The sequence below is a fragment of the Trypanosoma brucei genome, assembly GCF_000002445.2.
Source record: "Trypanosoma brucei brucei TREU927 chromosome 11 chr11_scaffold01 genomic scaffold, whole genome shotgun sequence".
In the NCBI taxonomy this organism is placed as follows: Eukaryota; Euglenozoa; class Kinetoplastea; order Trypanosomatida; family Trypanosomatidae; genus Trypanosoma; species Trypanosoma brucei.
Window position 1 is genome coordinate 567834 of NT_165288.1, and position 19052 is coordinate 586885.

The following is a 19052-nucleotide window of genomic DNA, read 5'->3' on the forward strand; positions in this document are numbered from 1 at the left end:
CATTTTTTTTGCCGCTGGAAGGTTGGTTTCCATAGCGACGGCGATTACTAGAGGGTTGTTGTCGTCTGGCAGGTATATATAAATAAAAAAAAAATATATATATACACTGGTTAAGTGTGCTCCACAGGGTGTCTGAAGAATTTATTACATTTTTAAATTTGCTCGGTTTGTGTGTGCGTGTGATACTTGCCCTCCGCTCGTATGAAGCTGAGGGCTGACTCCCGTGGGGGTGGGGAGCAGGATATCAGGGCCAGCTTCGGCCACTCTACCCCACGTGACACTGGTGAGAGTCCATCTATTCAACCCGTGGAAGGCCCGATCCCCCTAAATTTCCAATACGACCCGAAAGTCACATCATTAGAGGGAGCGCTGCTCTTTGTTGGCCGCACCTCCTCTGCGAACGTGAATAGTGTCAACCAAAAGCATCTTCACGGTAACTCCGGTGTTGCAATCCCGAATTCACCGGAGCTGGTTGGAGGAAACCAGCCGCTTGCGTCCGCTCGTTCATCGGTGGCTGACAATTCTGATCAAAGCAGCGGTAAGAAAAAGAGTGCCGTCGGTACGGGATCTATAGGTGGCCGTCACCACGATCCAAACGCACCAGCAGCGAAAATCATAGTTAACGAGACGCAGGGGAGAACGTTGAATAAACCAAAGAGTGCCGCTGCCGACATCGTGAACGAGACTCCCCACGCTGAGGGCACTGGTGTGAAGAGTGCTTTTTGGGCTGTAGCGAAAAATGTAAGTGATAGAACTCCACTGAGCGGTCAGTCAAAGCCCCCACCTCGAAAAAATAGCAACGACGGCAGCCCAACCCCGGACCATGCGGGTGACGAGCCTATAGACGTGCGGGCGTGCAACTTTAAGTTCAAAATCATCCGAGAATTGGGTGGTGGAGGCTTTGGAAAGGTGTATCAGGCAATACTGGGTGACGGTAGGTTTGTAGCGGTTAAGAAGATGAAGATAACATCCCACGATAAGGTGATCGACAGAGAGGTCCGCGTGCTGAGCACGCTTCCGCCGCACAAACACTGTGTCCGTTACCTTGGCTCGAAGAGGAGCAGTAATCACTATTACATTTTCATGGAATACGTCAGTGGGGGTAGTATCCGTTACATTCGTAAAAGTGCTGGGGTGTTTGAGGAACCAGTGATGCGGCGCTGTGTGAAGATGGTTTTAGAGGGTCTTCAACACATTCACAGACACGACATCGTTCACCGCGATATCAAAGGGGAAAATGTTCTGCTTGACGAGAAAGGTTGCGTAAAAATTGTTGATTTCGGCGCATGCAAGGTTTTGAATAGCGGCCACAATACTGTGGGTAGTGTTGGCACACCGTATTGGATGTCCCCGGAGGTCTGCCGTGGGGAAGCGGCTACGGAGAAATCAGACGTATGGGGTGTGGGGTGCCTCTGTCTTGAGATGACAAATGAGTCGGGCATACCGTGGGAGTTCCATTCGACTGCCAACAATACGCAAGCTGTTCTCTATTCCATCGCGGCAGCAAAGAACCCTCCCAAAATCCCTCAACATCTTTCCCCAGCCGCTCGCGACTTCATTGCTTGCACTCTGAGGGTCGACCCGAAGGATCGCCCTACTGTGGATAAGTTGTTGCAGCATCCCTTCTTTTCGCAAAGCTATTCCGCTGCGCAACCTGTTGAACGTGAAGCGGTGATGTCGAGGGTGGAGAGCTTCGACTTCGTCAACACTATTTCAACTCTTTCTCAACCGGGAGATGCAGCAAGTACCGGCAGCAAACCACCTGTCGTGAACATCGGACCCGTAATGATTAGCACAGGTTGTAAGACTGTGGCGCCGAGTAAAGACAAGGAGAAATCTCAGTCGCCGACCTATCAACTCAAGGCAGCAAGCAGCGACGACGATGATGATTACTGCAGGGTGCGTAATGTTATTAGACCTCAGGGAAATCTTGAACGGTATCCCCCGCCAGGTACCCCCGGAGATGAAGGTATCATCGGGAAGCGCAAGAAATCTGTTATTGCGACCCCCTCTCGCGTGGGTAAAGATGAGGTTAAGGAGATGCTAGAGGTGACCCCGGCACCACAAGCACGTGCGACTGGAGTGGGGCCCCCTGCTGATGTTCGTGTGTCGCCCCTTCCCAATCCAAGCAGCAGTAGCCCGGTGAGGGTGGTGAGGGCTCAGCCGCCTCCACGGCAGAGGCGAAGCACCGAAGCGTCTAATCCTTCTTCAACACGTGTAAGTTCTTCCTTAACTTCTGGAAAACCTGCCGGTGACCCCCCTGTGACGAATTCGCTTGCCGAAGGAACAGCTAAGCGGAAAAAGACCAATGAGTCTGGCAAGTCGGCATCCGAACCCGGGCACAACGACGGCCGCCCAAGTAAGGATAATCCTGGGCGCTCAAATAGTTCTGCGTGGTGGCGGCCCAAACAGGGATCTGACACCAACAAATCGGTGATCAAGTGGTTGATCAAATAAAATGCGACATGGACTCAAGTTACTTGCCTGAGGTTTATTAATTTTAATTTACCTCGAAAGCGCCGTATATTCAGGCCTCTTTGTTTTATTCTCTCGTACCCCCCTAGCACCTGCCAACCGCCTGTGGCGAGACTTGGATGTACGCAGTGCGTATGCGTGTATATGCTTGCTATTGCTGCACCCATGTGGGAGCGTACTTTTTTTGACATTTTGGCGTGTGGTCATACGCCCTTTCGACTATCAAAAAGTGAGAAATCGTAGCCGAGGGCAGTGTGGTTCCCCGAGCTCAGCCCACAGCGGGAATGTTTGGGTACAATGTATACATATATCTGTATATATATATACATATATGCATATACATTGTGTTCATGCAGGCTTTTAATATATGTTTGTAGTGATGGTATATTCTATGTTCTTTAGTACATATACGGTGGTTAGTGCTAACTATACGTCCAAAAGCAGGCGTATTTTTCTCCCTACCCTGTTTTCTTTTCTTTTTCTTGCTCGTGGCGGTGAAGACATTGTGTTATTCCCCCTGCAACCTCTCAGGTAGTAGTTGCAGCGATGCCACCACCACCTTTGCCAAGCTGATACGGCGGTTCATTCATCGGAACAAAAAAGACTGAAAAAAGGGCAAGTTCATTTGGTGTCTGATGGAACTTGTTGATAATTATGGTTAACCATCACTCATTGCCGATGCCACATATCTTTTTTTAAGATTCAATTCCTTCTCTTTCTTCTCTTTCTAAACTATTCTGTGCGAACTGCAGGCTCCGTTGTAACAAACAGTTATGCCATCCGTTTCCCAGGAGAAACGTGACTATGAGGATCGCCTCAACGGCTGCCTCACGAAGTACAGCCGTGTGCTCTTCTGCCTGATGGACAATGTTCGCTCGCAGCAGGTGCACGGTGTACGCCGTGATCTCCGCGGTAAGGGTGAGCTGGTGATGGGAAAGAAGACGTTGCAGAAGAAGATCGTGGAGAAGCGCGCTGAGGGCAACAAGGCCACAGATGCTGATAAGCTGTTCCACCAGGTTTGCACCGATAAGCAGCTTCTGTGTGGCAACACATCGATGATATTCACGAACAGCGAAGTGTCTGATATCACCAGCGTGTTGGACAGCCACCGTGTTCAGGCGCCTGCGCGTGTTGGTGCCATTGCCCCATGTGATGTTATTGTGCCCGCCGGTAACACGGGTATGGAGCCGAAGGCAACGGCGTTCTTCCAAGCGTTGAACATCGCGACGAAGATTTCCAAGGGTACTGTGGAGATTGTGAGCGACAAGAAGGTACTGAGCACTGGTGACAAGGTGGATAACTCCACGGCGACGCTGCTGCAGAAGCTCGACATCTCACCTTTCTATTACCAGGTCGAGGTGCAATCCGTGTGGGACCGCGGTGTGCTGTTTACCCGTGAAGATCTCTCCGTCACCGATGCGGTTGTGGAGAAGTACCTCCTCGAAGGAATCAGCAACATCAGCGCTATGTCACTGGGTGCTGGTATCCCAACTGCCGCTACACTGCCGCACATGATTGTCGACGCCTTCAAGACTCTTCTCGGCGCCTCCGTTGCCACGAATTACGAGTTTGAGGAATACGACGGAAAGAACCTGCGCACAGCCGCCTTGGAGGGTAAACTCGGTGGTGGCGAAGCTGCTGCCCCCGCCGCTGCCGCTGCTGCCGCCGCCCCCGCCGCCGCTCCCGCTGCCGCCGCAGCTGAGGAGGAGGAGGATGATGATGACTTTGGCATGGGTGCTCTCTTCTAGTGATTTGAATGGAGTCTTCACTTATTTTTCTTATTTTTCATTTTCTCGTTGCTATGCGTCCATAGTTAATTGAATGTTTTGGTTTCATTCGTTTGTTGCAGACAGCCAAACCAACAGAAACGTTTGTGAACCAGTTTTTCGTATTTGAAACGTTCTATTTTTCTTTTTCTTCTGTTGTTCTCCTCCCATCATAATCGCAAAATTTAAATTCCGTCTGAGCCGGAGAGAGCCGGATTGACCTACTATAAAACGTAGTTATGCCATCCGTTTCCCAGGAGAAACGTGACTATGAGGATCGCCTCAACGGCTGCCTCACGAAGTACAGCCGTGTGCTCTTCTGCCTGATGGACAATGTTCGCTCGCAGCAGGTGCACGGTGTACGCCGTGATCTCCGCGGTAAGGGTGAGCTGGTGATGGGAAAGAAGACGTTGCAGAAGAAGATCGTGGAGAAGCGCGCTGAGGGCAACAAGGCCACAGATGCTGATAAGCTGTTCCACCAGGTTTGCACCGATAAGCAGCTTCTGTGTGGCAACACATCGATGATATTCACGAACAGCGAAGTGTCTGATATCACCAGCGTGTTGGACAGCCACCGTGTTCAGGCGCCTGCGCGTGTTGGTGCCATTGCCCCATGTGATGTTATTGTGCCCGCCGGTAACACGGGTATGGAGCCGAAGGCAACGGCGTTCTTCCAAGCGTTGAACATCGCGACGAAGATTTCCAAGGGTACTGTGGAGATTGTGAGCGACAAGAAGGTACTGAGCACTGGTGACAAGGTGGATAACTCCACGGCGACGCTGCTGCAGAAGCTCGACATCTCACCTTTCTATTACCAGGTCGAGGTGCAATCCGTGTGGGACCGCGGTGTGCTGTTTACCCGTGAAGATCTCTCCGTCACCGATGCGGTTGTGGAGAAGTACCTCCTCGAAGGAATCAGCAACATCAGCGCTATGTCACTGGGTGCTGGTATCCCAACTGCCGCTACACTGCCGCACATGATTGTCGACGCCTTCAAGACTCTTCTCGGCGCCTCCGTTGCCACGAATTACGAGTTTGAGGAATACGACGGAAAGAACCTGCGCACAGCCGCCTTGGAGGGTAAACTCGGTGGTGGCGAAGCTGCTGCCCCCGCCGCTGCCGCTGCTGCCGCCGCCCCCGCCGCCGCTCCCGCTGCCGCCGCAGCTGAGGAGGAGGAGGATGATGATGACTTTGGCATGGGTGCTCTCTTCTAAGCACGATGTTTTACCTGATGGTCTCCGGCATCCATTCTTTTTTACTTTGTTCTTTTTTTTTTTGCCTTGGTGGTGATCAATACCTTGGTAGACTGAAATGTTCTGCAGTGTTGTTGCACCTGTTCGTGGTTTAGCGATGGTTAACCACTAGTTGGTGTTTTTGTGCGTGTGTTGAAACCTATTGACAGGCCTCTCTCTTCCGTTTACTTCACTTTTCTTTTTTTGCTAACAACTTCCAACCCCCTATCGACCCCCAACAACTACTATATTTTTAAACTTAAGTATGTTCGTGTGTGTGGTAAACGGAAGGAACTGACATCCGTTTGAACTACCCCTGCACCTTTGAAAGGCTCTGTTCCACAATGGTGCGCTCGCTTGTTGTGTTGCTGACTTATGATGAACCAGAATGTGGTGGTGCAGCCGACGCACTTGTTGTTCACCTTCAACGGGACTGCGCAGCACTCGCGGATAGATGTCAGTTATCGGCTCGGCCAATATCTATTCTCCAGAATTCTTCCCACCGTGACGCACTGTACAGGACACTGCAGGACCTTATTCAAGTGAAACCGCAAGATATTTACGCTATCAGTTTTTTAAAAGACAACAACCCTGATGAATACCGCAAAATCCGAGAACTTTGCAACGGTGTCAAGCCACGACGTATCAAGCACCAGATACTTACACACCTCGCGAACTACAATGATGTGGGGCTCATTATAAGAAACCTTGTGCGGCTAGTGTTGGATGAGATGTCCCGTGACGTATGATGGCTCTGTGTGTTGTTTGTAGTGTGCGAGTTTGTGGGAGGGGAGGCAGGGTACGCTGTGGCCAAGTTGGAGGCGGTGACGCCAAATGAGTGCCTCGGGATGTTTGTACTGACTGGGGCACAGACAGAAGTATGGTTCATGCGTGTTGGTTATCCTTGTGACTATGTGGACGGGGCTCATTAAGACACAGGGCCTTTGTTGCGCTTTTATGAGTTGGTTGCTGAGTGGGCGTATGAATATACACATAATGCACACATGCTTATATTCAAACTCTCTTTCTTGTTCTTCAGTTTTCTCCGCTTTCGGTTTTTTGCCTGTCTTTATATGTACCGCTGCTTGTTCACTCCAAATCCTGTATGTTGGCACGCGCGCACACACACACACACACACACAGAAAAACACATAGTTGCTTGCTTTGTTGTTACGCTTGACTGAACTGCTATTCATGTATGCTTCCCAGTTTCTATTTCATCCCCGTTGTGTGTTAGTTTGTTGTCGGCGGGGAGTTTGTTATGAATGATTGGATTACTAAGGCTTTGGAGGAGAAGCAGATCTTATCTCTTCCATCTCTTGCAGATGTAAAAGGGGTCTTCTGTGTGGCACGGGAGCATGAGTGGTATGATGATTGTGTTGTGATGGACTGGACGGCCCTGCACCGTGGACTCCGGCCGAGTACCTCCTCATTTAATCCCACTGTTGCAGTGGCTGAGGTAATGCGTTTTGGATGTGAGTTGGAGGGGGATGGAAGTCTGGCGACAGCGTTGGAATTGCGCACCCCGTGGTGCGTGGTGCCACTCGCCGAGCAGGCGCAGCGACTCAGTGTTTTTTTACATCCATCTGGTGCGAATGTTAAGCCATACATGTTTTGCCGTGGACCACCTGGGCAGCGTAGCGTTCGTGATGACCTTCACTCTGTCCTTCAAGGGGTTCAGCGGCAGCTGCGGGACTCGGGCATCAGGTGTCATGTGTTCTTTGGAAGTGTCATCGTGGTGTCAGATGACTTTGAGCATTTGATGCACCTCACGGCGGCGGTGTATCGGGCGCTGAAGAGTGCCGGCATCGAGTTAAACGCAAATGCCTCGTCATTTGAGCCGAGACGAGTCTTTAGGACTGCTGGTGGTTTGTGTTGGAATACATTGAGCCCCATATCTTTGAAGAGTGTTGATAACATGGCTGCGCTTCTAGTTGATTTGTTTTACATGTGGTTGGGAGACTTCTACCTGTGGTTGTGTGTAACACCACCGGAATCGTTGCTGGGTGTGGCCGGGAGGGACGAGGACAAAATGAAGGTGTTTCGTGACTTCATTGTGAAGAGGGTGGTGCCGAACTGCGAATGTATTGAGTTTAACGGTTTAGCTGACGTGGACGTGGAGGAACTGCTTACAGCTGCTAAGCCCCTCCTGAAACGGAAACTACCACTTGTTGGACCGCAGAAGTGGAGTGCACTTGAGTTGCGATTGTGCCTTGCGGCTTTGAAAGCTTACGAGCACCCGCCCCCGTGATTGGTTGGCCGCCTAAGTTAGAAGTTGCGCTCCTTCATCCTCTTTACTTTTACTTTTTTTCCCCACGGCAGTTGATCCTTTCTTTTATTTTCTCCCGGGCATCCGTGGCGTGCTGGTCACATTTGGTGATTATACAGCGATGGGATATTTAGTCTTTTTTTTTTTAAATGTTATCTCTACTTTTCATATTCCGCAAGAAGTGCATATAAAGGGGAGGTGACATTGATGACCCTATTTATTTTTTACACTTTGTTCTTTTCTTCTTTTGCGTGTGTGAACGACATTGACTGGTCGAAGGGTGTCCCTCAAAAATTTGTGAAGTAGAGACATTTAATAAGTGGGCGAAAACTTACCCAAGAATCAGTAGAGGAGAGAGGGGGAAAAGGTTAATAATAATAATAATAATAATTGCTGGTGCTAGGACTGCATACGGGTATATAATTAAATATACATATAATTGAAGCGCGCGATGGAGGTGGCTGTGGGGCACGTCCGTCATGTGCCGTGCACGGTACCCGACGATCCTGCGAGCCGTATGAGAGCTATTCGGGAAATCGTTGCTCGGCACTGTGCGCTTTTCATGCAAAAGGGTGGCGATGTAGGCCGATCTCAATGTGCTTCAAATCTGGGCAATAATATTACGAGCGGCACGTCAAATGGATTCGATGCAGATCGTTTGCAGGTGGTGGCCTTTTCTGGCGGAATAACGAATGAGATGTACCATGTATACTGCGAAGGATGGGAGGCCCATTCTGTTGTGATGCGTATCTTTGGAAAGGAGACAGAGCGCGTCATATCCCGTGGGGATGAGCTTTTCTACCAGTCATTATTTATTCCGACTTATGTTCGCGGCCAGAACTTTTTAGTTTACCAGTACCTTTATCAGTACGAGCCCCTTCCGTTCGTGGAGATGGTAAAAGAGTACGAAAAGATAGCGCGTGGGATTGCCTTCTTCCACGTCCGGGCGACACTTGAGGCAAGAAGTGATTATAGTGTCACCCCCGTCGGTGGGGTGGTCGGCGCGGGTGGCGCAACCGTAGGCCCAACGAATACCTGTTCGCGCTTCGATTTGGAGGAAAATTATATTGTCCATTCCCTCACCGAGTGGGTGGAGCAGGCCCTTTCGGAGACTGTGCAGGAGAAGGTGGACGCCACAAAACGGGCGACTTATGCATCTGTAGCGCAACAGCTGAAGGAGGAGGCCCAGTGGCTGCTGCCATTGATGCAGAGGCACTCACCTGAGTTGGGCGAGAGTACGTGCCACAATGACCTGCTCAGCGGCAATATCATGAGGCAGAAAAGTGATGGCGCACTGAAGATTATTGACTTCGAGTATGCAAAACGTAATTACTTTCTGTTTGATATAGCCAATCACTTCAACGAGTACACGGGGCTCGAGTGTGACTACGCCACATATTTCCCCTCTGAGGAGCACATGAAAAAGTTTGTGACCACTTATATGTGTGCTATGCGGGAGGAGCTCGAAAAACATGCTGAGGAGGCGAAGCGTCGGCAACTAACGGATATTATACCGGGACAGCAGCATTTCTTCATGTGCGATGTGGGAGGTGTTGAGGGGGATAAGCGGATCCATCGCATGGTTCAGCTTGTCAAACTCCTTACCCTCGCTTCTCACCTAAGTTGGAGTGTTTGGGCCTTACTTCAGGAGGCGGTGTCGAAGACGGACATGGACTTCCTGCGGTACTCGCAGCTCCGACTGTCGCGGTACCTGGAGACGAGGAAGGAGTTTAGTGCATCTTCATAAAGGAGGCATAAAGATGTCGGGGTGGTGGTGTAATTGCCTTGCTGAGAGAATCGCACCAACCGTTTGACAGTGATTGCGGTGTGTCGTATAACGCAACTTGTCGCGGTAGCATTAGCGTAGCAATTATGGTTGCTATCATTACATTTTCTTTTCCCTCTGTTACGTAGCGTCCAAGGCACGGCTACACTCCCATATTAAGGATATATATATATATATATATGTTGTGTATGAGGGTGCGTCAAGATGTTGCGGTATTAATTGACGGTACCATCTGAATGTGTTTTGGGCTGCTTCTAAATTTGTCCTTGTTTACGGCTTCTCTGCCATCTCCCCCCCTCAAGGCGGTTCCCCCTTTCCGTATTTCTCATGTGTTGCTCGTCCCTTTCCTTCCCTGGAGCTATTGGATACCGGTGGAAGGGTTGTTGTGGGGTTGCAGGTGTGTTTCCGTTGGTCATGCAAGGGAAGGGTGAGGAAAAGAGAGGATAGGAGAGCGGTGGAAGTGAATTGCAATGGTGCCACGTTTGCACTTTTTTGCGCTCTCTTAACATTTTTTTTGTTGATCCTTAGTTCGTTTCTTTTTTTTTTTTTCGTGCCTACGTCGTGTTAGTGATCGCCACCGCACACCAACTTAGTGTCCCAAATGATACTTCATGGAGGCGGGACGAGTGCCTCGTTCCCTCCCGTTGCATTTGTGTGATTTTTTCTTCGTGGTAGTTCGCGGGTGTTGAAAACATGTGGAGTGGGGGTGTATATGGAGAAGCTGGTGGGTAACGCAACTGTTCTGGTGAAAAATTGGTAAAAAGAAGCAAAAGAAGGTTCTGTTTGGGCAATGGCTGTAGAATGTCAAGGATAAGTAAAACGTGCCGTGTGCTTGTGTGCATTGTAAAGGTTATCATTAAGTACCGTAAATGAGATGTTGGATGAGGGGATACTTCCTTGGCTATGTAGGGCTTCTCATTTTTCTCATTGTTCATTTTTATTGCATCAATGACATGTGAATTTTCAACTTTTTTGTGCGCCTTTTGACAACTATAAGGAAGGGAGGGGTGAAGCTACACACAGGTCGCACACAGCGACGCGTGCCGACTGCTGGCGCGTTCCGGAGGAACGCAGCGAAGAATCGAATAGGGAAAAAGAAGGATCAACTTTTTACATGTTTCAAATTGATGTCACCGACGTTTATTCCGCTCAAACGGAAACAGAGATAGCAAGGCTGTTTGCTTTAGCTGCAAACAGCGATTTCCCCTCCGAGACTCCCACCATCGAAGTGCGTTTACTGCTGCAAACAGAGAAGGATGGTTCTCAACCGACAGGTGATGTATGGACCCGGCAGGAGCGTGACACGCTGCTACTGTGTTTGGATCGCTCCGTCTCGCGTGTTTACCCTCCGCTCGACCCACTACAGTACACGCAACCACCACCGGAACTGGAGGTGCGTAACGGGAAACGGGTGGCGCGTATATACGTTACACCAACAGTCCGTTTGTTTTCCTTTCATTCAACTCCACACTGTGTTGAGGGACGCATGGGTACAGCAAATGGGACTCCTCCTAGTTTACTCACTCCCTTCGCTGAAGGTGAAGGTGTTAAAGCGAGCGGGGAATTCGAAGACTTTGCCGTTTCTCGGAGTCGGTGGAGGGTTGCTGCGTGGCTGACTGCCCGATTGTTCAATGAGAGTAGTTGGGTTTCTACCTGTCCCTGTGGTGGACTAAACAATGGGGATGGCACTGTCGCCGTACCTGCTGAGAGGTGTAGTGACGTTATTGATGCTGCAGAGTGTGACGGGCAAAAGCGGTTGCTTCATGTGGATGTGGCAGGGATGGAGTTCGTTGGGCTCATCACAGCTGTTACGTCACGGTATGCATACGTGGCTGTACCACATGAAGAGGAAGGCCAACTGGCTACTAAGTGGGTCCTTGTCAGCCGTGTTAGCGTACCGCCCGCGCTGGAACGCATTGTGGGAAGAGAAACTGTGAAGAGGCCGAGGGAGGACAGTGAAAGGTCCCGGAGAGAAGAATTTGTGTATGAAAGGGAAGTTATATCTCATGACAACACCCCTTTCAGAGTGCTGCGTGTGGAGGAGCGTTTGTTGGTCACGCTGCGTGCGCACAAAGTGTATTGCACAAAGCAAAGGCCGGTGTTAGGTCTTCCTAGGGCGGTTTCCGTCTTATTTGAAGACGTGGCTGTGGTGAAGAAGGTGGCTGACAGTCTCACTGATGGCGGTGACAGTACCAAAGTTATTCACAAATCATGTTGTAATTCATTTGCGGACGTCCTTGAAATTGTGAGGGGAAGCTGCAAGCGTTTTCTGCGGGGTTATACCAAATATAAGTTAAACACCAACGGACCTGCGGTCGAGCGCTTATTTAGCGCCCTGACCGATACCGTCTCGGTGCAGTCTGTCTGTCACGGTGCGGGGACCCGGCGGCGGCGGCAGCGGCCACCCGTCACTGTCTCGTCTCCACGGGACATCTCTTCGCTTTATGAGGGAACTTGTGTTGAGTTCAAGGCGAAGGCGAACAAATGGGAGGCCAACTCTATTGAGGATTTCGTTGAGACGGATGTCTTTGGTGATGCGAGCGCAAGTGCCGGCGGTAATTACCGAAGCACTTCGAGGAAAACGGGCTGCATGAATATGGAGCGTATTCGGCACACCATTGCTGCCATGGCGAGCACGCTGGGCGGTGTCCTCCTTGTGGGTGTAAGCGACGACGGTAAGGTGTTGGGCCACAGTCCCGATGCGCTGAAGGAACTTCGACTGACTGGCTTCTGCCCAGCAATGCCGAAGGGCACGGTACAATGTACAACGATGCGAGCTGTGTCGGAAGATGCCCCAGTGACGTTACCAAAGGAATGGTGGAAGAATAAGACTCAGAATATTGGGCAGCGGGTTAATCAGCAGACCAATCTTGTGGTAACAGTGATCACGGTTTCCAGAGGACCAGCCCCAGTCTATACCGTGGCGCGCCACTCTGTGCCATACATCCGCGGGTTTGCCAGCACCCTCCCACTACATGTCATTTCCGTTACGCGACGTATAACTCCTCTACTGCCATAACATAAACCTTAAAAAAGCAACAACAACAACATATCATTCGTTTACTTTTCGTTATTCACTAATCGACCGCTATGGTGGTACGTTCCGTTTAAATATGGTGTGGTGGCAGCAGACCCGTCCGAGGCTTTGTTGTGAGAGTGCGGCACTTGGCTCTGTTGAGTTTTTTCTGTTCTGTGATTTCGGTAGTGCTCGCACCGTCTGGTAAGTACGGTACTTTGCGTTTATTTTTTTAAATTATACTTCCACCACCCCTACTGTTTTTCTTTGAGGGAACAAGGTCATTAAGGATAGCTTGTAGTTGTTGCACCCAGCGGCCTGCACACACGAGGGCACACAGGGTTTTTTTAATTTTTCTTCCACCATAACTTTTTTCACAATTTGCGAGTTGGGTGCCCCTTTTGGTTGCCACTTAGGTAACATTCTTGTCACCGCATTACACAACATTGGTGTGGAAGTGGCGTGGAAAGATCAGTTTCCATTTCTGTAAATTATTTGTGAACCTCAGAGCGTGTAAGCGTATATTTTCGTTTTTGGGAGTGATGTCATTCATGTCATTGTTTCAGCGTGAGAGGCCGGAGGAAGCAATGCGAAAATACAAACGTGGTCTAGACCGAACAGTGGTCGAATTAGACAGAGAGAGGAACAAACTCCAGCAGCAGGAAAGCCGTACAACGATCGAGATGAAGAAAATGGCCAAACAAGACCAAATTGATTCGGTCCGCATTCTTGCCAGGGATTTGGTACGCACACGAAAGTATCAGCAGAAGTTATACCGTATGCGAGCACAGATTCAAGGGGTGGCGCTGCGCATTCAAACTATGCAATCCACCGCTCAAATGGCCAGCGCAATGAAGGGTGTGGCCAAGTCTATGGCTAGTATGAACCGGAGTATGAATCTACCGCAGATGCAACGTGTCATGCAAGAGTTTGAGAAACAAAACGAATTGATGGGGATGAAAGAGGAGATGATGAATGACATGATAGACGATGTGATGGATGATGAGGGTGAGGAGGAGGATGAAACTGAATTGGAGATTCAGAAGGTTATGGACGAGGCGGGGTTGGAGTTCAAAAACAAGGTTGGCGTGGCAGACAGCGCTCTGCCGAAACAGGGAGCCAATGACGTAGGTGAAGATAAAGAACTTGACGCGAGGGTAGCTGCTCTTCGGGCGGCTATGAAGTAACTCACGGTTTTTCTCACTCGTCTGCTTATGACACTCCTGCTTTACGTGTACCCTATTCCCCCTTCTTTTTGCCAGTGCTTCCCCTAATTCTCATCAGTTCACTTTCCCTTCTCCTTATTAGCTTTGAACGTTTGCTGCAGACGATGTTTTTTTTTTGTTTTGCGCTACGGGAAATAGTAACTTGCAACGTTTCTCCTTCACCGCTTTGTTTAAAATGTGTACTGAGAGGGGAATGCCGGTGGGGTGTCCATAGGTTGTGACTTTGTGCGTTTTTTTTCTTGTTGTAGGAGGAAGTCGAAACTTTACAACTTCACTGTGCAGCATTTTTGACTTTTATTGTTTCAGCTCCCGGGAAGAATTAGCTGTCCCATAAACTTCTCATTATGGTGCATACGCGTGCGATTTGGTTGGGGGGGGCAAAGGGAGAATTTGATGCGTGTGTGTTGGGTTTGGTGACCGACAGTTTTTCATAGGGAGAGCGTTTTACTAAATGGGTTGAGTTTGCTGCAGCATGTTAATTTAAGCACAGCATGCACAAATATACATAAGTATATATATATATATATATATATATATGCATTTGTCCGGCGTTGCTCCCCTTAATGCTGTTGCTGTACTTTACGTTTTTTCCTTCCCACCAGTGTTCCCATAGTCCGCTGTCCAACCCTTCTAGGTGTGGCACCGACAAAAGGTGAGTCAGGAGTACAGGTGCTGCTTGAAGGGAGCGCACCTCACAGTTTACGAACAAGCAGCGAGAAAAAAAGGGACTCCCAAACATTTAGAGGGCCACCAGCTTTTCCTTATATAGGTTCATCGTTAGTTACGCACAGATACCTAAAATAGGCATATAAACATCCCTTAAAAAATGACTCGAGAAGAGGAGGTATTGGATCTGGGAAAACGATGGTATGAGCGGCCACTCCCTCTACGGGTATGCAGCCTGAAGGAAGTGGCCAACGACACCACAACGAAGGAGGAGATGGATGCCATGTTCAGTGAAGCGCGGGATATACTCAACCAAGCTACCAACAGGGGTCACTCAGACAAGGGGCGGTGGTACAACACACAGTTTATCTCACGCGGTACAACTTCGGACAAAATCGCTTCTGCTGCCGTAAAGTTGAGTGACACGGACTTTATGTTCTTTCTTGAAGGTTTTAATCTTCTGTTTGACACCGCTCGTACGGATACCCACCACTACGAGGCCGCACTGAAAGCACTTGCAGTCATTTGGACGAAGCTAATGCCCCGGCGGCCACTGAAGCGGTTTTTTTCCCAGTTCTTTGCCACGCTGCCAGCGAACCCCGCGGATAGGAAAGTTGTTCTTGTATATTGGTATCTCGAGGATTACCTGAAGCGCACATATGCGCAGTTTCTTTCGCTCGCAGAGGCGATGCTGAAGGATCGTCTGCAGCAGCGTCGCGAAGCATGGTTAGATGTGGTTGGAAAGCTTATATGTAACGTTGCCGAGAGCCGCCACGTAGCGATGGCATTAATGGTGGATAAGTTGGGAGATCCGGCGGCACGTGTTGCGCACAATGCCTACCATCACCTGCTTGCCCTTCTGCGTGACTCTTCCATTCATCAGGGGGTACTCTTTGTCGAACTTGAGAAGGTAATTTTTATGAAGAACTGCCCCAAATCCACAATGAAATATGCAACCAACGTTATGAATCAGTTCGTTTACAATAAGGATGAACGGAAACTTGCCTTAAAAGCTATCCAAACATATCTTTCCATTTTCCGTCAGCTGGCAATCAGTGGTTCTGTGGATCTCTCCGTGACGACAGCTACCATCGTTGGCCTTCGGCGTGCCTTTCCTTATGCTGGCACAGATGTTGCCTCGCTAGAGGAGCACCTTAACGCACTATTTGTCATCGCTAACACCGGGAACTTTACACAGCGTGTCACTACGATGTCCTTACTGCAGCTTGTCGCACTTGGGAAAAGCGCTACGGAGGAGTTTCGTAACCGTTGGTACAGGGCTCTGTACAAGCTACTGCTCATTTCACCAAAGCAGGTATCTCACTCTGCTCACATAACGGGTTTCTTCTCGATGCTGCATAAAGCAGTGCGCTTGGACACTAATGACGACAGAATAGCAGCATTCATTCATCGCCTTCTCCAGCGGGCATTGTTTTTCCATGAATCAATGATATGCGCCATTCTTTTGTTGGTTGGTGACGTGCTGCAAGCTCACCCTCGTCTCCGCTCAGTAATCTTGGGATCCCGCAGACCGCCGGTCGTACCAGCAGAGGAGCGTTATGACGTGAAACATCGCGAACCGCAGTATGCGCGGGCAAAGAACGAGTGCTTGTACACACTGGGTGTCCTGGCGCGCCATTCGCATCCCTCCGTAGTACAGTTGGCTGTGATGTTACTTTTCGGTGAGGAAATTATTTTTGACAGCCACCCTCTAGATGAGCTCACACTAATAAACTTCCTGCAAATGTTTGTGGATGCGAAGGCCCACACCCAGCATGGGATAGACAGCGACGTAGCCGCGGCCGAAGCCGTAGGTAAGGCGGGGTCCTCAGTGTTCCGTCGCGCAACTCACCGGGCGAACCTCCCCAGCGCATCGGATCCTTTTTTTATCAACTCAAGCGTCCAACAAGTTGATGTGTCGGCGTTATTTCTTCACCGCTACGCCGTGCAACGTCAACGCTTCATTGATGGCCTTTCCCGGGTGCGGTCCACGTGGGGTGACGCGAGTGGCGAGGCGGACGTGGCACTCCGCGTGTCGGATGTGGACGCATCACTTTTTGGACCTTCTGGCGTGCTTGGGGATCCAGCAGTATCCAAGAAAAAGAATAAGCGTGCAAAGAAGAAGAAGGAACGGTTGAAAGAGAAACTTAAGGAAGGAGCTGTGCTCGACGAGTGTGTGGAGGCCATTGGTAGCGAAGAGGTTGAAGGCGGCGAGGATAATTTTTTCGATATGGAAGGTAGTGAAGGCGACTTGGAGTGGGGAAGCGGGGATGAGGGAGTAATGATGGACGATGATGAGGATGGGGATGACGGTAATGAAAGGGACGATGATGGCGTGGGTTTGGCGCTTAGTCGTCGGGAAAATGCTGATGTTGATGATGGAGAGGACCTTGCAGAGATGCTGGAGGCTCACCGTAACGTTGCGTCTAAGAAGCGGAGGCGTGAAGAGGCTTGGTTGGAGCGAGTGACGTCGGCAGCAGGTACTAAAGGACCAAACCGAAGGTCCTTTGTGAGCAGAAGGCGGTAAATACGAATGCAGAGGGAAAATTGGAGGGGCTGAGGAAGAGGAAGCGGCTGCGAAAGCGCTGCTGCAGTGTCGCCAATGCAGTCGTTTTGGGTGAAGGTGCCTCATTCATTAGGCTAACTTTCCTCCACTTTCCTCGTCGCTGTGACTTTTGTGGTTCCGTGGTCTCTCGGGGGTTACAATACTAGTTCGATGCGGGTGGTTGGGGTTAGGTGTGGTAAAGACTCCATTTTTAGGAGGCATGAAAGGCCAAGTAATTTTAAGAGAAAAAATTCTCACAAGAGAGTAAACATAAAGAGATATTGCCTAGTTGATCGGTTAAGTTGGTAACGCATGCAAAATTAGTGTTGAATATCTAATTGTTAAAAAATAAGTTACCCTTCACCTACGATTAAGTCTCATTGTCATGCGCTGTGGCATATTCGTGTGCACCCGAAAGCGGGTAAATCCACACTTTAATTTTACCCCATGTATCTGTCCTTATCTCACTTTCGCCTCTTATTTTTTTTTCAATTTTCGGATTTAGTGACCCGCATCCAAACAAACTATATTTTGCTTCCGTTTTTTCTTTATTCCCCTCGCGTTTTTTTTTGTATAGCTTGTTTTCTCGCTTTTTCGTCTCGAGTAACGAAGAAACCGAATACGGATCTTCAGGAGTGATGCAAACGACCGGTGAGCTTACCCTGAAGCAGCAACTGCAACAGTCCGGAAGCAAAGGAAATGACGAGTTGCTTGGACGTCTCATGAGCCTTTACCGAGCTCTTTGCGTTCGCCATGATGAAGTTGGACAGGAGATGTTGCTCAATGATATTCTGGCACTGCTGACACTCAACCATCAACACGACCTGGCAGAGCGTGTCATTGCCACATGCGAGATTAGTCTTCCTCATCGCTCTAATAACCAGGCCGCACGTTACTTTTATTACGTTGGCTTGACCCATGCACTGCGGTTAGGATACGTTGAAGCCGACCAGTTCCTTCAATACGCCCTGCGTAAGGCCCCGGAACGGGCATCTGGCTTTCGCGTTGCAGCAACCAAGTTGTCCCTTGTTGTCCAGTTACTCCTTGGTGAGATCCCGCCGCGCTCTGACTTTCTCCAGAAGGATATGCGTGAGTGTCTATCTCCCTACCTACAACTCACATCTTGCGTGCGTTTCGGACAGTTAGGTCGTTTCATGTCCATTCTTCAGCAGCATAAGGCCATCTTTGAGCACGATCGTACGTACTCTCTCATACTGCGCGTGAGGCAGCACGTGATCCGTACAGGTCTCCGCCGTATCTGTCAGGCATACAGCCGCATTAGTATTCCCGACGTCTGTGCCAAGCTATCTATGGAGAACCCAGATGATGCAGAATACATCATTGCAAAGGCTATTCGAAGCGGTGTAATAGATGCTGTTATTGATCACGAGCAACGGCACCTAATCAGCAGCGAAACGGTGGACGTGTACTCTACCTCCGAGCCACTTCTTGCCCTTCAGCGTCGCATACAATTCCTGAATGCCACCCACAACGAAGTGAAACGGTCTATGCGGTACTCTGCTGCGGACCCGGATTTGGAGGAGGAGCGACGCAAGGTGGATCGTGAGGAAATGGACAGTCTCCTAAGGGCCATAGAGGATGAGGAACTTGGTGGTGCTGACTTCGAAGACGGCCTACCGTAACCGCTAACAGCGGAGTGGCGCAGGACTGGAGGGAGAAAGAAAAGGTAAAGGGATGTGTATGGATAGGAGAAAACAAGGAAAGAGAATGAAACGTTGCAAAGGTGGTTTGCCACACAGATCGTTGGGTCGGGGCCTCTAGGTACTAGTTGTGAGGTGTAACTCGTCGTGCTAAAGGTAATGTCCATATGAGATCACAAGACTTTTTTTGAGCGCGCAGAAGAAAAACCAGAAGGTGGTTTCAGGATTTTCACCAAGAGTTGAGGTGCATCTCCCGCTTAGTCATTACATCGAAGGGAGGGCTGCTGTGCACTGAGCACTGACAAAAGGCTGTCAAACGAATTTGAGCTGTCACCACTTAGCATGTGTAGGCATACAGTTGAGCAGACATGCGTCAGCGTCAATGCGTTCTTATGTGTAAATTTCCTTTT

At 49.7% G+C, this 19052-nt stretch overlaps 10 protein-coding genes across 10 annotated transcripts, besides 9 other annotated features; all 10 read left to right on the plus strand.

Annotated features, from left to right (window-relative positions):
• The first annotated feature begins 73 nt into the window (after positions 1-73).
• Positions 74-104: a sequence feature (AT_rich).
• A 97-nt stretch (positions 105-201) lies between these two features.
• Tb11.46.0003 (protein kinase, putative) lies at positions 202-2457 on the plus strand (the record flags this gene model as incomplete). The annotated part of the gene is made up of 1 exon (XM_823195.1): positions 202-2457. The coding sequence occupies one exon, from the start codon at positions 202-204 to the stop codon at positions 2455-2457; it is 2256 nt and encodes a 751-aa protein (XP_828288.1).
• A 315-nt stretch (positions 2458-2772) lies between these two features.
• Positions 2773-2818: a microsatellite.
• Positions 2819-3248: 430 nt separating this feature from the next.
• Positions 3249-4223, plus strand: Tb11.46.0002 (60S acidic ribosomal subunit protein, putative; the record flags this gene model as incomplete). Its single annotated transcript, XM_823196.1, has 1 exon — positions 3249-4223. One exon carries the CDS (start codon positions 3249-3251, stop codon positions 4221-4223), a length of 975 nt encoding a protein of 324 aa, XP_828289.1.
• Positions 4110-4171: a microsatellite.
• Positions 4224-4480: 257 nt separating the features above from the next.
• Tb11.46.0001 (60S acidic ribosomal subunit protein, putative) lies at positions 4481-5455 on the plus strand (the record flags this gene model as incomplete). The annotated part of the gene is made up of 1 exon (XM_823197.1): positions 4481-5455. One exon carries the CDS (start codon positions 4481-4483, stop codon positions 5453-5455), a length of 975 nt encoding a protein of 324 aa, XP_828290.1.
• Positions 5342-5403: a microsatellite.
• Positions 5456-5817: 362 nt separating the features above from the next.
• Tb11.57.0001 (hypothetical protein, conserved) lies at positions 5818-6222 on the plus strand (the record flags this gene model as incomplete). The annotated part of the gene is made up of 1 exon (XM_823198.1): positions 5818-6222. One exon carries the CDS (start codon positions 5818-5820, stop codon positions 6220-6222), a length of 405 nt encoding a protein of 134 aa, XP_828291.1.
• Positions 6223-6585: 363 nt separating this feature from the next.
• Positions 6586-6615: a microsatellite.
• A 119-nt stretch (positions 6616-6734) lies between these two features.
• On the plus strand, positions 6735-7724 carry Tb11.18.0018 (hypothetical protein, conserved; the record flags this gene model as incomplete). Its single annotated transcript, XM_823199.1, has 1 exon — positions 6735-7724. The coding sequence occupies one exon, from the start codon at positions 6735-6737 to the stop codon at positions 7722-7724; it is 990 nt and encodes a 329-aa protein (XP_828292.1).
• Positions 7725-8111: 387 nt separating this feature from the next.
• Positions 8112-8133: a microsatellite.
• A 60-nt stretch (positions 8134-8193) lies between these two features.
• Positions 8194-9489, plus strand: Tb11.18.0017 (choline/ethanolamine kinase, putative; the record flags this gene model as incomplete). The annotated part of the gene is made up of 1 exon (XM_823200.1): positions 8194-9489. One exon carries the CDS (start codon positions 8194-8196, stop codon positions 9487-9489), a length of 1296 nt encoding a protein of 431 aa, XP_828293.1.
• A 200-nt stretch (positions 9490-9689) lies between these two features.
• Positions 9690-9709: a microsatellite.
• A 933-nt stretch (positions 9710-10642) lies between these two features.
• Tb11.18.0016 (hypothetical protein, conserved) lies at positions 10643-12547 on the plus strand (the record flags this gene model as incomplete). The annotated part of the gene is made up of 1 exon (XM_823201.1): positions 10643-12547. The coding sequence occupies one exon, from the start codon at positions 10643-10645 to the stop codon at positions 12545-12547; it is 1905 nt and encodes a 634-aa protein (XP_828294.1).
• A 539-nt stretch (positions 12548-13086) lies between these two features.
• Positions 13087-13731, plus strand: Tb11.18.0015 (hypothetical protein, conserved; the record flags this gene model as incomplete). The annotated part of the gene is made up of 1 exon (XM_823202.1): positions 13087-13731. The coding sequence occupies one exon, from the start codon at positions 13087-13089 to the stop codon at positions 13729-13731; it is 645 nt and encodes a 214-aa protein (XP_828295.1).
• Positions 13732-14269: 538 nt separating this feature from the next.
• Positions 14270-14307: a microsatellite.
• A 289-nt stretch (positions 14308-14596) lies between these two features.
• On the plus strand, positions 14597-16963 carry Tb11.18.0014 (hypothetical protein, conserved; the record flags this gene model as incomplete). Its single annotated transcript, XM_823203.1, has 1 exon — positions 14597-16963. One exon carries the CDS (start codon positions 14597-14599, stop codon positions 16961-16963), a length of 2367 nt encoding a protein of 788 aa, XP_828296.1.
• Positions 16716-16769: a microsatellite.
• Positions 16964-17619: 656 nt separating the features above from the next.
• Tb11.18.0013 (proteasome regulatory non-ATPase subunit 3) lies at positions 17620-18624 on the plus strand (the record flags this gene model as incomplete). The annotated part of the gene is made up of 1 exon (XM_823204.1): positions 17620-18624. One exon carries the CDS (start codon positions 17620-17622, stop codon positions 18622-18624), a length of 1005 nt encoding a protein of 334 aa, XP_828297.1.
• Between the last annotated feature and the right edge of the window lie 428 nt (positions 18625-19052).